The sequence below is a fragment of the Aptenodytes patagonicus genome, chromosome 6, assembly GCF_965638725.1.
Source record: "Aptenodytes patagonicus chromosome 6, bAptPat1.pri.cur, whole genome shotgun sequence".
In the NCBI taxonomy this organism is placed as follows: Eukaryota; Metazoa; Chordata; class Aves; order Sphenisciformes; family Spheniscidae; genus Aptenodytes; species Aptenodytes patagonicus.
In genome coordinates, this window is record NC_134954.1 from 45,579,754 (window position 1) to 45,596,041 (window position 16,288).

At 40.2% G+C, this 16,288-nt stretch overlaps 1 protein-coding gene across 1 annotated transcript in view; it reads left to right on the plus strand.

The window, feature by feature from the left end:
• The window catches only part of BMPR2 (bone morphogenetic protein receptor type 2), a 110,979-nt gene extending 98,047 nt beyond the window's left edge, over window positions 1–12,932 (plus strand). The window contains exons 11-13 of the mRNA XM_076342382.1: window positions 1,492–1,664; window positions 2,752–4,031; window positions 5,502–12,932. Coding sequence (XP_076198497.1) covers window positions 1,492–1,664; window positions 2,752–4,031; window positions 5,502–5,752 — 1,704 coding nt within the window. The 3' untranslated portion in view covers window positions 5,753–12,932. The remainder of the gene's footprint in view (window positions 1–1,491; window positions 1,665–2,751; window positions 4,032–5,501) is intronic.
• Window positions 12,933–16,288: the final 3,356 nt, after the last annotated feature.

Sequence of the window (16,288 nt, forward strand, 5' to 3'; positions counted from 1 at the left end):
TTTTAGTATAGATCTCTTTGAACCTGAAATTAATAGAAAACACATTACTGTGGTAAATGTGAAGCTCTAGAACTTCAGTTTTGTTAACTATCTGTACAGTCATCACTGTGCTCCTTTCATGATCCTTAAAACATCAAAAAGAAAGGATCTGCTAGACGAGAGACAATATTAAATTAAACACTGGTTAAATTTACTGCCGATGAAACCTGTAGGGGAGAGTCTTACAAAGGGGCAAGACAGGAGATTAGGGTGTCCACTGACTTAGATACATCTAAATTGTGACTAAATCAAGTCCTGAAAGCCAAATGAAGGCTTTTTATTCTGGGAGAGAAAACGGATCCAGTACACTATCCTGTCATTGTCTCTGAGGGTGCTTTTAGACTCATGTCCCTCCGCTAAGAGGGGTGTAGTTGCTTAACCCCTCTTGGATCTACTGTGGGAAGGGAGATAAAAGGTTTGCTTGTGTGGGAGCTCATCCCCACCTGTGCAGTCACAGCCGCATCACTAAGCAGCAGTGACTTGCCAGATACAAGCGACGCCAGGAGCCCACTCTGTGGGTGAGGAACTCTTGGCTAGCATGCAGAGCTAGTCCTGGCTTTCACTGCCAGAAGCGAACAAGGCTGTTCTGTCACAGAGGCAGTCAGCAGGACCCACTGAATGCCTTAGTGCCCAGCTGGGACTATGCACAGTCATTGGTGCTGGAGAGGTTAAAGCTGGGCTGTAGATGTGAGATGTTCTGGCAAACCATATCCGTGGCCCATACTCTGGATGCAGTGAAAGCTCAAGTGTTCAGTGCTCATGATTTCAGTTGTCTCCTCTCCAAGTCTCTGACCATATGGCAGCAGGTTTTGGAGGTCTTGAGATCTAATCCTGACTGTACCATTCACCCCACAGTGTGATCCCAGGAAGGCGTGTCTGTTTCTGTTTCTCCATCTGTAAAACACGGGCAGCAATAATCTCCTCCCATAGCGCAGACAAATTCACTGATATTTATGAGGCATTTGGATGTTACAGTAGTGAACAGAGGAGGAAAAGCATGATGAAATGAGCAAGGCTGTGTTATCTGCATACAGTGCAGGGAAGCAAGGCAGGGACCATTAGCTGAATTGTGAGGATAACAATGACAGCATTTCCAGAATATCATCAATCCTTAGTACACAGCTTTCATAAGGCAGGGAGAGTGAACTGAGCATGCATACATCAGAGAGGGCTGGCTGAAGGTTGTATGGACAATGGTGAATGTAGCTTTTCCTAAATAATTGTCTTCCTAGTTGGTGTGTGTGTGAGGTATGATAATATTAGTCCTGCATATTGCTGTTACTAGGGTAAGCTAGCTTTGAATGAGATTGTGTATCTTCCATTTCTCTTTCTCACCGGCTTGTGACTATTTTCATGCATACAGAATGCTGTCATAAAACAGTAAATTAGAAGCACAATATAAAGGGAAAATAATTTAAGATAGAGAGGTTTTGTTTGTTTGTCTCCTGGCAGGCTGTGAGGTCACTTAAAGAAACAATTGAAGACTGTTGGGATCAAGATGCTGAAGCTCGACTAACAGCGCAGTGTGCTGAGGAGAGGATGGCAGAACTCATGATGATTTGGGAGAGAAATAAATCAGTTAGTCCAACGGTCAACCCTATGTCAACTGCCATGCAAAATGAGCGGTAAGAAGAGAAAACATTTGGTTTTAGTCAGCAGTGAATGCCCAATGCAATGCTCAGCTCACTCCAGGAAGGAAGCTAGAGCACGCTGCTAGCTTAACGTTTCTGCACCTGTGAGGTGGGTGTGTGTTACATGAGCTAGTCTGCATATGGGTATTGTAGGACATGATCCTGATTGCTTGTGTTCTTAAGATCTCCTATGTGTCCCCAGAATTCAGGCACTTTTATGTAAACAACTGTACTTCTCACAGAGGGGCCTTTTAAACTGACCTTAGGCAAACTGTCCAAACAGACTTGCAAAGATATGAAGTGACTATGAATTGTCTTTAAGGACTCTTGCTAAATGATGCATAAAACTTCTGTTTAAAATGTTCTTCTAAAAACTGTGGATTTGCAGGCAATATCAGTTCAGGAAATCACCGAGTCTCAAACCTGTAGCTTTTCAGTTAAAGAACCACAGGACCATCGTTTAAGTCATCATTATTCTGACCCCAGTGAGAGAGGTGCTGCGCATTCTCTGCTTATATATGATCCAGAAGGAGTGAGAATTTGCAGAACTGACATCAGTGCTTAGTAGTGTGCACTAGAGATGTGGATTTGAGAGAAGAGTAATGTTGCTGTATGTGGCAGTGTTTACTGTAATGAAAAAAATTATGTTCAAATCATAGAATACCTAAATTGGTAAAATAATAGATCTTTCATGGTTTAGGACCTTGTGACGTTTTCCCAGCATCACTTTCTCCATCTTGTGTGTTGAGTTCTTGTTGCCCTCCTTCAACATCACTTCTCTGTAACTAGAGCAGTACCTTAGCAGTGAACTGGACAAACAGTGTATTGGACAAATAGAAGAAAATTACTGTTATCCGACTTGGATGTTATTTATACAACTATGACAAAATCCTAGTGAAACCAATTTTCTGCAACCCAGGATTTTTCAGGGAGATTACTTAAAGATCTAGTTTGTGCTGTATCTGTCCTTAGTTTATGCATGAAAAGAAACAGAGACATTCAGCTCTCTTAAATGAGAGGCTTTATAATATGAGGTGATTTTTACATATATGATCTTAATATCACTTATTTTTTCTTAAAGGAATCTGTCGCATCATAGGCGTGTATCAAAGATAAGGCCATATCCAGATTACTCTTCCTCCTCCTACATTGAAGATTCAATCCACCACACTGACAGCATAGTGAAGAACATTTCTTCTGAACATTCAATGTCCACTACACCATTGACTTCAGGGGAAAAGAATAGAAACTCCATTAACTATGAGCGGCAACAAGCGCAAGCTCGCATCCCTAGTCCTGAGACAAGTGTCACCAGTTTGTCCACCAATACTACCACCACCAATACAACTGGCCTCACTCCTAGCACTGGCATGACCACCATATCCGAAATGCCTTATTCGGATGAAACAAACTTACATACTACAAATGTCATGCAGCCAGGTGGGCCCACCCCTGTTTGTCTGCAGCTAACAGAGGAGGACTTAGAGACAAATAAATTGGATCCAAAAGAAGTGGATAAGAACCTGAAAGAAAGCTCTGATGAGAATCTGATGGAACATTCACTTAAGCAGTTTAGCGGGCCAGATCCACTCAGCAGCACTAGTTCCAGCTTGCTTTATCCACTGATAAAACTTGCAGTAGAGGTGACAGGACAACAGGACTTCACACAAGCTGGCAATGGTCAAGCATGTTTGATTCCGGATGTCCAATCTGCTCAGGTCTATCCTCTACCCAAGCAACAGAACCTTCCGAAGAGGCCTACTAGCCTCCCCCTAAACACCAAAAATTCAACAAAGGAGCCACGGTTAAAATTTGGTGGCAAGCACAAATCAAACTTGAAGCAAGTGGAAACAGGCGTTGCCAAGATGAACACTATCAATGCTGCAGAACCTCATGTTGTGACAGTTACCATGAACGGAGTGGCTGGGAGAAGCCACAGCATAAACTCTCATGCTGGCACAACCCAATATGCCAATGGGACAGTGCCGTCTGGCCAGACAACCGGTTCGGTAGCACAGAGGGCCCAGGAAATGCTTCAGAACCAGTTCAGTGGAGAGGATAGTCGGCTGAATATTAATTCAAGCCCTGATGAGCATGAACCCTTGTTGAGGCGGGAGCAGCAGGTTGGCCATGATGAAGGTGTTCTGGACCGCCTAGTAGACAGGAGAGAGCGACCACTGGATAATGGCCGAACAAATGCCAATAACAACAACAGTAATCCCTGTCCAGTGCAAGACACAGCTACAGTCAGTATCCAGAATGTAGCGAGAAATCCTGGGCAGACCCAGACTAGAAGAGCACAGAGGCCTAATTCGCTGGATCTATCAGCCACAAATAGTTTGGATAGCAGTAGTATGCAGTGTAAGTGCCTGCAGGACTTGAACAGTTTCCCTGACACTTTTTTACTTAATAACTACGTATATCTGCTTGAATAGAAAATACATCTGTGTCTCCTGTCCCTCCTCAAAGCATACTTAGTAAATCCCATACAAATTTAATTTCTATCAGCACAATTTCGATCTTCTCGATAAAGTCCTATCTCCATCAACTCCAGCACATGTTAGGTCACTGTCTTCCTTCCACATACATGGAATAAATCTGTCCTTTTATAACCTGTCTACTCTGACTCTAGGAAGGGAGTAATTTCTAACTTTCATTATTCCTTGCAAGGCACCTACCTTGGCAGCTGCAAAGCATATTGAAAAAGCTTCCTATTTCTTCCTTCAGGGGCACATTATACCTTCTTTTCCTTACTTTTCCTCATTCTCTTAAGAGTAGCTGGCTCTAAGATGCATTGATTAAAATAATTTATTATAATAACTACTTACATGCTTCATTACTTTTAAAGCAACTGATTTTACTGTATTAGCCCAGCCTAGATGGACGGTCAGGCATTCTCTACTTTGCTGTCTGAGCTCCAACAATTATAGCAGTCCTTTGTCAATTTACCATGTACATATTAAAAATTAATCAAAGTAGTTAGAGAAGGAATTGATTTTAATAGACTCCTTCAGAATAACTGCCTTAAGAGTTTTACGGCCAAAGATTTAAGAGGTTACAATGCTGCTCACCTTTTTATAGTAAGAACGTAATCATGTAGTTAAATTGGGTACATCCTCCGATTTTGTCTTTGGGCCTGTTGGAGCTGTTGGAAAGGCTTCCTAGTGTGCATTTTTAAGGGAATATATTTCCAGAATGCACTGTAGTCTTTGAAAGGTGCTTGCAAACCTCTGACTATGTTTAGACAGACGCTGTGATACTAGTGAAACAATCTGGGATGCCGGGCATGTTTGGAAAGAAAAGGTTTAGAAACAAACCAGAACAGATCTTTCAAGAAATGTAATTGAATATTCAGCAGTGGAATGTTTAAGCCTTCCTTTTAAGTAGGAAACCTTAATTTTTGTCTTAACATGTTGACTTGAGTTGAAAACTTATTGAGGTAAAGAAAAAAGATTATTGCAGTAACCTTCTTTAGTTGAAGGTTAAGTTAAAGGGTTTGCAGGTTATGTAAAGTGAAAGTTTTTTTAACCATCAGATTTCTACTGCTGAAATTTTAGCATGATTAAAGTTGGTTTTGCCAGTTTTGCAACCCAACATTCCAAATCCTGACTTAGGATCTTAACAGAGAATGGACCATTTTGTCTCCAGGTGAGAGACAAAACACACAGTTGCTTTTGTGTGATAGATTTTGTTCTTTTGTTCTGTTTTGCATGAGTAACAACCCTGGACTCCCCAGTCTAATCTTATTTTCCTCATAATACTATTTTCTACTCTGTTTTTGGTTTTGTTTTTTTTGTTTGTTTGGGTTTTTTTGGTTTTTTTTGTCTTCAGTAGGTGACTCTTCACAGGATGGCAAATCGGGCTCAGGAGAAAAGATCAAGAAACGTGTGAAAACTCCGTACTCACTTAAGCGGTGGCGTCCTTCAACGTGGGTCATCTCCACTGAGCCGCTGCACTGCGAGGTCAACAATAATGGCAGTGACCGGGCAGTCCACTCCAAATCCAGCACTGCTGTTTACCTTGCGGAAGGAGGCACTGCCACCACAATGGTATCTAAGGACGCAGGAGTGAACTGTCTGTGAAATACTTTAAGAGCCGACAAATGACCTTTTTTTTGCATTATTTGAAACAAACACACAGAAGACATTTTAAAAAACTGCTTTCTCCTCCTGTCAGCAACCCCTACCAAGGACTCGCTTTAAATAGATTTCAGCTATGCAGAAAATTTTTAGCTTATGCTTCCATATTTTTTAATTTTGTTTTATTTTTTGAATGTTTTTGCACTTTTATTTAGTATCGCTAAAGTTAAGTCTGTCTGTTTTGACCACGGAATATATATATGTGTATCAAAAATGTGGTCTCAAAATATTTTTTTAAAAAAAAAGTAACAAAAAAAAGTATTGCTGATAATCAGTTTGGACCAGTTTCTTAAGGTCACTAAGATCATAAGCAGACTATAAGACAGGTTTGACTGCAGTGGTGTCTTGTAACCATGTTTTGATTTCTGTGCACAAGCTAGTCTGTATATTTCTATGTTACAAAGTGTATTCTCTTTTGAACCCCCTATTTTTCTCGTGTCATGTTGAAATGTGCAATAGTCTATAGTTCACAGTATGCTTTATTGAGAAGTGTGTTTCCAAAACTGCCACATGTTCCCCTTTTTGTATGTTAATTTTTCCCTGACAGTTGAGCAGTCAGCCAGTCATGACAGTGAACTTTGCACACCGTAGCCAGCTTGAAGCAGCTGCCTATATCACATTGTGCTCTGAGGTGACAATGCATGAATTTTCCCCAACTTGAAAGGGCTTTTAAAAAGGAACAAAAAAAAAAATCTGAGCTCAGTACCTTTCCTTTGATCCTTCCAAATCAAAATGTGTTTCCTTTATAGTAGTAGATGCTATTCAGAACTGTGAAGTTCTGAATAACAAAACATTGAACAAATGTAAGGAAACAATGTCAGCCATTTTTTTCCATTTTATTTTGTGTGCAGTTCACCCCCTGTATTTATGTAAAACCTTATTTAGATCACTAATGATGTACATTGAAAAATACATTTTATTCAGAAATCTTAATAACTGTCATACTTAAAAGCTCTAGCGAAGATAGGTTGTGAACGTATTTTGTTTACACAGAGGAAAAATCATGAATCTTCTTTGGCACAAAACAGTTTTGTGACGAGTCACAAATCTTTCCTGATTTACCTCCTTACCGACAGTCTGGGGTAAAATCAGCCTGATTACTTATGCAGGTAGGTGCATCCTAACTGACTGTTGTTGCTGAGTTGAGTTGAAACTCATCCTCCCTTCAGAGTTTTTAGAGTCCCTCATTCATCTTGTTAAAATTTATTGCATGCTTATAAAATTCATGGTTATGAGTGTTTGCAGGGGAGGGTTGGGGTGTTTTTCCCTCTGCTTAGACCCTTCTTTCAGTTTGTGTGCACATTGATTTTTAGGTGTCAGTGAACACGAATGTAGTATCTATTGAGATAAATTGTTTTTTCACCATCTCAAGTAAACCTTACCTGCTTTAGAATGATTGTTTTTACTGTCTACTGAAAGAAAATTAATTTCCTTATTGGTCAGGACCTCCTTCCACCTAAGAAATATCCTTCCACTTTCTTTCTGATTGAAAACATTTCAGTAAAAACTATTTAGATAAAAAAGATATGACACATGTCAGTCTTTGGTACTGAGTAAAGTTTTATCACTTTATCTGAAAACTGGTGATGTTCAAAGAAAATCTATACAGTCAGCCTGCCAAATTCCTGTGGCAGGATACTGGCAGCAAACAATTGCCTCTCCCAGCCTGTCTCCTTTCAGCGGACTGAAACAGATGCTCTGTGCTTTCAAGCTCATTTGTTTCCTTGCTGTTATATTATTTTTTCCCCCTGAGGTGAACTTTGCCAACCCTGTTCTTCTATATCTGATGATACAACTAGCATGATATATGCCTTGCTATATCTGATTCTTGCCGTTTCCCAAACTCCCTTGTTTATGCTTGATTGCTATGATTTTTTTCTTGTAATGCTTCTTAATGTGTCTTAGATTCTCCTAGATATCTTCAAGTGATAACTCTATAAATCCAGACTTTGATTGAGTGTAGTTGTAGAAATACAAGCCATGAGACACATTTTGGGCTCCCTGTGTTCTTTAAGCACCAGTTCAAGTAGTACCTTTCGTCTCTGAGGCGTAATTCTGTTATCCGCCTGTATAAATACACAGTTATATCTCCCCTCTTCAAAAATACAGCCTGGTTTTACTTTTAATTTGCTCTCCAGCTTCCCATCTGCTGCAATCTCGCATCCCAGATGTTGAAAACCTGCCAGTTGCTCAGCTGGGTTTCAAGACCCAAATCAGAATTTTTATCATTCTGTTCATAATGCTGGTTGTGGTTTTCTTCTCTTTTGGCCTTCTTTGAGTCTCCATTTGAAGAACGGTATGTTGTTTTGTGATGATTGCTGTATCATGCACGTTGAAGATTCTTCACTCCTTTCCCAATGACTTTTTGCTTTGCCTTGCATGTATCATCCGTCAGCATTTCAGAATGTGGGCTGAAAAGCATATTTAGGACACTCCTACCTAACTTGAAACGCTCTGGGGAGAGAAGAGTTGTTTGCTCTGACTACTGCTTCTTTCTGCTAAGACAGATTTGCACCAGTCTTCTAGCCTTTCTTTTCAGGCCAGTCCTTTGTAAGAAATACAGCTTTTTTATGTGCAATGCAATCCAAATCATTTTAATAGGAGATGAAAATGTTGTTCTGCAGTTTTCCTTAAACAGTCTTAAAGCAATCATAATAGTTTTCTTTTCCTTTCTCTGTTTCTGTCACTTGCTGGAAGGCCTTTGGGATGAATTATAATTAGTAGAAAGTATTGGCTTTGTAATCTACCATGGATAAATATAATTTGTAACATGATAGAAATATGTACTTTATCACAAAATACCCTATAGATTAAATAGAGAAAAACTATTTAAAGGTCAGTCAAAGCAAACTCTTAAGTAGGTACCAAAATATTGTAATTCTGCACAGCTAGATGAGATCAGATTAGCAGTTTGGTTTTAATGCTTAATTTAGTAATGCCCTTTTTTGCTCACAACACATAATCCAATCTCCACAGAATACTTTCTCTGTAAATGAAATTACATTGAATTGTATCTCATACCATGGGGAATCATCCTTAACCAAACAAAATACATGTAAGAGAGAGAATTCTACAGATCAGACACATGGATAGTTGATAAATGTACAGGGGAGACAAATGTGTTTTCTTTCTTTATGGTTTTGTTTGGTTTTTTTTAATAAGAAAAAAGGATAATGATGAAAGTTGATAATTTTCTATCAATTTTTCATGTATATTGCAGACAAGATAAATACAGCAAAATGAAAATAGAATGATAGTGTAAATACCTATGAATTGTGCCCCTGTCAAATGGGCAACAGTAGAATATTTGCTATGGTAATTTATAATGTATAATTCAAGTAAAATGTTAGAGCAAACATTTGTGATGTTTGTATATATAAGCCAAAATCCAAAATCCTACTGGTTTTAGAAAATGACGTGCTAGTAGAAGCCAGAAGAGTTGCTTAGGTTAATGCATTGTCTCTTTTTCTGTTTCCTATAATAAGAGATACTCACCAACATAACATGGTTTTTAAAATGTGAATTCAAACCATTTGAACAGGCGTGCCTCATAGTCAGATTTGTTTTCTTCTAAAATCGGTATTTACAAGTCAGATTATCTGCAACACTTCCCCTGAATTTGCTTATAATGCTCTATAGCTTCACGTGCTAAACAATCAGTATTAAAAATGCCTTTCTTGAAACTCCAAGATGCGCTTAAATTGCGCAGCTAAAGGTAAAGGAATTCCTAATTTAAAAGAAAACCAATTGATACTGTCATCATTAGAATATTCTCAGAAACAAAGAACATTTCTGTTTGTGTTTTGCTTTCTTACTGCTGTTCATTTGTCTCTTGTTTCCATATAGAAAATTACCTAATTTTCAAAGGCAACAGAGTTTCTTTTTTTTTCAGTGCACTGGGGACAAAAAAAAAGGCAAGATGGATGCTGGCAGGCTTCAGGAAACAAACAAACAACAAAAAAACCCTCACCTTATAAATACGTTTAGGAAGTACTTATCTTCCCACCTGTCAACTTTCTCTAAAAGAAATCTTTAATCCTACCTGCCTCAGAAAGGAGAATAAGGAAGTTCTGTATTTGTATGGAATAGATGATTGGACCACATTTAATAATAATGAATTGTTACTTACAAAATACGTATGTATACATTGTATATGCCATAGTTTCAGTATCAGTGCATTTTGCTCTAATGATACTCCTTTTTTAAATGTTAAAAAAAAAGTCCACTAATATAACATTACTAAGTCTATGTTCAGATTATAATTTTCTTTCATGAAAAATATTCAAAAGATCATAGCCATTCTGCCATTGAAACGTTATTATGGAAAGTTCCAGCCTAATTAGGGAGAATTTTAAAATTCACATATTTAGTCAATACAGGAGAAATTAATTATGCTGTAATTTTTACTTGTATAAAAATAATGGCAGTTCCCAGTGCTGAAACGGGCTGTTTTTAAATCATAAAAATAATAATTGCCGAGCACAGTAGCATATACGTGACCTGATGTCTCATTGGAAAATTTGGAGCAGCTTATCAAAGAAAATTGAAATAGGATTGATTAGTCTATGAAAGTTGGATTACAGACTGGAAAATTTAGTATTTTGCCTAAATTTGGTTTATTTGAATTTTTCTGTCTGGTCTCCCACTATCCATTTTAACAGGTAAATATATTAACCTCTTTTTTTTAATGTGCTTATTATTTTTTGTTCAACTTTAAGCCTTTCTTCAGTGAAAAAGCTATACATATTGCAGTGAAGCCAAATATATATCTTTTATGTAAACTCTGTATGTATTTAGATGCATATGTATGTTGTGCATAAATTCCAGGATTAAGTTCTGTGAGTTACAGCATCAGACAGTAGCACTGGTAGCAAGTATAATGTTGTTCTTCATATGCCATTTTTAAGTCGTCTTTAGTGCATCACAGTAAAATTGGGATCAGACTGTGACATATAGTCCAGTGGTGTGAGATCTCCTGTGACAGACTTGTCACTGATTGTTTAGGTGGAATGGATTTATGAGAGAGAGAGAGAGAAAGCACATGACAAACTTTATCTGAAGCTTGAGTAATTTAAGGTACCTCTCTTAAAGATCAAAAAATAACCCAAAATACTTAATACATGATAATTTTTACAAGGCTTTTTTATATAGTAGCTATAGTTAACGTGTGTGGTTGCCATTTAAACATAGTATTTTAGTCCATTAGATCCAATTAAATTTTAGGCTTCTATATTGTCATATAAAACTGTAGCTGTAGAAATACATCCCTTTTTTGACCACCCCACCCCCCAAAGCAGGTTCACTTTTGATGTGAAATGGTAACAAATCAGATTTCTCATTTCAAGGTTTCTTCTGTACTGACTAAAATTGGTAGCAGAACTTCCACTTCTGCAGGTAACAGATTTAGGCACTCCTGTGAATCAAAATGGGAGTTACGTTTGGCACAAGTGTGTCTAAGGAAATCAACGTCTAATCGGTTAGCGCTTGAGCCGAATGCTGTTGAAGTCAGAGGAGTCTGCCATTGATTATGAGCAAAGGAGGGCTGGGTTCTGCTGGCAGTGGTTTTAAAAATTTCTTGGGAGGATTAGCCCTGGGAAAGCTAAGGTGGAATGTGGGACCACATGGGCGAACCCTGGCTACTGACGTCTTGAGGGGTGTTAGCTGATGCCTCTGTTCAGGCTGCCGGGCTAGGTCAGTACCAGTGCAGCTGTGGTTATTGCCAAAAAGTAGAACTGCACCAGTGGGAGTGGAAGGTTTCAAGATAAATCCTCATTTACACCAAAGCCCTTTAATGTTGATGTGGGCTTCATGCAGGTCTGATTTAGTGGCTGCTGTGGTGCGTTACTAATATGAATTACTTTTTATGCCCATTTCTATTTATTTCACTGTGGTTTAATATACATATGTGCATAATAACCAGGAACTAGTCGGAGTTACGTTAATTTATAATGTAATCGTCAGGTATTTTTAAAAGCCTATTGATCAGCAGTTGTGTAAATTTGCAAGTCACTCAGTGGGTTAACTTCAATGCATACATCATGCTTCAACAGACAGAGTAACCGTCACAGTAAGGAAGGATTTCTTCAAAGTTCTTGCAGGCTTCTGCAGATATATTACAGGAGCACACATCCGTCAGGGGCATAGCATCTTGCCTGGTACCTATTTTAAAGCAGAAATAATTAGCCTTTATAACTTCCTAGTTTCAAGGTCTCCCAAAAGTCAATTTTTGTGGCCCATTCACTTGTTTTTAAGACAGAGCAAAAATGTGCGAGGTTTATTTCTAGAGCACTCGATTCACTTTTTTTGTGCTTCAGAACTGTATCATGAAGTATCACACTTCAATCTCGTTTATTCAAAAGGAAAGAAAATAGTTAATGTTTCTGTAGTTTGTAAAAAGTCATAAGAACAAAGAAACAGGCAAGTCCAAGTTACAGCTGACTTTCATTTGTCACTTTTGAATTTCCTGATTTGTGACTCTTCTCTCTCTTTCACACTGTTGAAATGTATTTAAAAAGGTTTGTATGTAATGTTTCTTGTCTGCTCTTTGTCTCTAGAGGAACGTGTGCTCTATTCACATTTATATAAGCTGGAATCATATTTTACAATCGCTGTTGATTATTTTCCCCCCAAATGCAGTGTAAGAGGAAAATGAACATGGCAAAGACTGATTTCTAGGGTTTGGTCTTCTGTAGAAGCTGAAATAAGGAGATGTGAAACTGCCGCTTTCCTTATGAAAGACTGTAAAGAAAGCATTACTTTCTGAGCGAGCTTTTCTGGGGAAGAGGGGGAGGAACCCTAGAATATGGAGTCTCATCAGAACCCTTTTGTTAACGGGTATTTTTGGTTTTTCTCTCAAATGACTGAGGAAATATCATGTATGAATTTATAAATAATTGCTTTCAGTTATTTCTTTTGTATAAGCTGCCCGATACCCTTGCTATGCTGTATAAGTTGTGTTTCATGGAACAGTGTGAGTATGAAATAAAAAGCTAATTTTTGTTTTTTAATCATCTGTGGATGCCACTATGAAAGCTGACATTGTTAAAGCCACTACAGAGTTTTCTATGAATACTTGTAAGAATTGCTTTGTTATATATAAACCTAAATAAAGAGATTGTATTGATACAGAGACATTGGATAAGAACATTTAAAAGGCTATTCTTTAGGTCTAAAAGAAAAGGCTTGCTGTAAAATGGTGCATTATTCCATTTATTAAAGATCATATTAATGACAAAAAGCATGGTCTTTTGTGGGTTTGTCATGGTATTGGCCATGAGTAGTAAGACGTGCTCCCAGGAATGAGAGGAAAACCCCTGTTGCAGCTGTGTTTTGTTGGTTGAAGGATAAGGAACTACTTCATTACTGAGGGCTGAATGGGACTTTCAGACACCTTAGGCATGTGACAGATTGCACACGGCACTGTTACCAGATAATACTGTGAAATAATTAGGGCTTGCCGTTGCTACATTAATGCAGTGCCTCTGCTTGCTTTTTTGCCCATTCTCACCGGTCAGCCAGTTAAGATGCTTGTATTGGCAACTAAATACAGTTTTGTAGGCGTTTCAAAGCAGTAGGCCTTAAATGGCCTCTTGTCACACCTTGCCTGTCTGCTAAGTGTTTAAATGCAGAAAAACAAAAGGAAAAAAAAAAAACAACAACAAAAGAAAACAGGAGAAGGAAGCATTAAACTAAATACTTTTCTCCTTCACTTTTGGTTGGGCTGCACTTGGGTAGAGCGCAGGATTGATGGCAACCAGGCATGTGGGAGGAACACAGCAAGCAACAACTTTTGCATGTGGGACAGGAATTAAAATAGCAACCCCCTATCCTTCCCACACAAACTATTGCACTCTTTCCCCTCCCCATGAGGAGACAATGTTGTGGCATTCTTACAAGCGGGAGCTTTCCCAGCCCAGAGCTGCTGGTCCTGTCCAACAGAACTAGAAGAGATGGATTAAGTCAGTAGACGGACCCTGCAGATCTCCCCCGCTGACTGGCCTGACCCAGGAGTTTGCCTGCTACGCCTCCTGAAGGTAAGGCGCTGGGAAGAGACAGGTCTTCACTGCCGTCTCCTTTGTTTTGCTTCCTGGTGTTTTTCAACTCCTGATGCAAGAACTTCATTTTGAAGTTGTCGTCTGGGACTTTTTACTTTGCAATGAAGAGCTCTTCCTCTAGTTTCCCTTCTTCCGGTCATGCTTGCGGGCAACTTCAAGCTGAGCCGTTAACTGGAATCGCCACCGTACAAATGGTAGATACACTGTACCCGTACACAGGTGATGCTGTTCATTTGATCTCATCTTTCTCACGTCCTGTGTGACTATTGGTAAGTGTGAGGAAGTTAGTGCTGCATGGTCTGCTGCTGCTAAGGCAGGCAGCAGGATGCTGAGGCTTTAGGACGTGGATACTTGTCCATGTGGATAACAGAGGGAAATGAATGCAAAATGATCCTGATAACTTGAGTATCGCCCCCACTAAGTTACCTTCCCTTCCTGACCAGAAGGAAAATATTAAATCTTCCCTTTAAAAAAGAAACAAGCCCCATCTATCTTTCCCTGTCTAGCCATCCAAACGCTAGCTGAGCTCTGAGGTAGCCATTCTGCCTATGCGTGTGGAGGGAACTCGGTTTTCTCCACAGTTCTCTTTCTGCAGCGCAAACTGAGCCGTGCCGGCTGGGGTCGTGCTACCACCGCACTGCAAGCTCACTTGGGCGATGGTCACCACAGCTTTGAGGCAAAGTCTTAGACAAAGTGCAACTAAACTCAACTTAATGCCGTGTCACCAGAGTGGTGAACTCTTTTCTTTGGTTCCACTCCCAGTGTTCCTGGGTTTACCTTGGCCTTGGGAAGGGGTTCCACATTAGCACTAACTCCGTAGCGTGAGCACCCCAGACCCTACAGTGCTGCAACACACATCTTGCACCTTAAAGCACCAAGCACTGTACTGTGGGACCTTACTAGTTCCAGCACTTTCCATTACACGCAGATTGGTGGGACTCCTCCTGCACCTCAGTTGCTTCGTTGTTTCTATCTCTCCTCTTTACTTAATTCTTGTTAATTTATTTTTCTCCATCCACAGTGATGATTTTTGCAAGCAAATAAGAAAGTGGTGTATGTCCTATAGCTCTGTGGCCAAAAAGCTACCTCCAAAATGTGAAGAAAGGAGACAGAATCATTTCTTGCTGTCATAAATAAGGAGGAAGCAACAAACTGAGGAAAGTAGCGTATGGGTTGAGCACCTGCCTGTATGGCAAATCACCTCGGCCCCACAAATGAACCTAGAAACCCCTGGCTACAGGGAGGGACTGTTACAAGCCTCGCTTCCCCTGCGAGCAGGAGGCAGACTCCGTGTTCTAGGCTGGACCTGCAGCTACCTTGGGGGTTTCTGCCTCAGAAAAGGATTAGGACATTAGGAGAGTTATTGACAAGGAGAAGGTCCCTCCCTGAAAGAGAGCACTGTGCTTATGTGCAGTGGCTTGCTGTTGGCTCAAGATGGCTGAGCAACACCAGCTCACAGGAAAGACAGGCTGGCTAGCCAGGTCTTATTACCTATGTGTGAGGCTTTAAGGACAGGCCTACAAAGCCCTGTATCCAGAGATCTCAATGACATTGGTGGGAGCCTGAGACCTCTGAAGTCCTCCCAGAAACAGCTCCAGGGAAGTCAGATTTCCCATGAGGTTGTAGCCAGGGAGAGTCAGTGGGTGCCAGGGACGCCAGGAGCGCTGGGAACCACGTGAAGCTCTCATTTCCTTGGGGCACAACAGGCCCGTTCCCTGCTGCCCTGCCCTGCGTGGCAGCTCTGCCTCTGGAGTAGGGGAGAGAAGCTGGTGGCAGCACTGCAGCAAGTCAGGGAGGGACGCTGACCTGATCAACACAGAAATAACAAGAGTTATGCATGCCCGTTCACTAGTGCCCTGGACGGAGGGGCTGCTGCTACCAAGGAAGGCTGGGAGCGTGTGTGGGGGGCAGCCGTGACAAAAGAAGTAGACACCCCCCCAGCAATTATCACTCCTTGCTGACAGCAAGAGCAGCCAAGTCCTGCCCTACCCCGGCAGGTGTGGCCGAGTCTTATCCTCAGGGCATCTGAGAAGCCTTGACTCAGCTCTGCAGTAACAAACTGTTAATGGTGAATTTTACTGATATATTTTTTTTACTGGGTGCGTGAGCTACTTAGGCTTAAGAAACAGTCTCCTTGTAGGTTTCCCTGCATGACCTCATATACTTACCTCAGCCAGCTCTCTCCTGCAGAAATAACAACCACTTTTATTCGGCTTTTGCTTTGCTAATGGGAAATGAAAGTAAAACAACAATAATTATATTCCTCTTTGTTCCAGAGCAGTGATGCAGCTGCAGAACGTACTTTGTGGAACGCAGCCACGTCAGTCTTCCATTTGTTTCCATTCAGGGTTTTTTCCCCATTTACTTCTTGCTAATTCTGATGTTATGGAAATTCTCCACGTGCAGGAGATTATAGACATCTGCT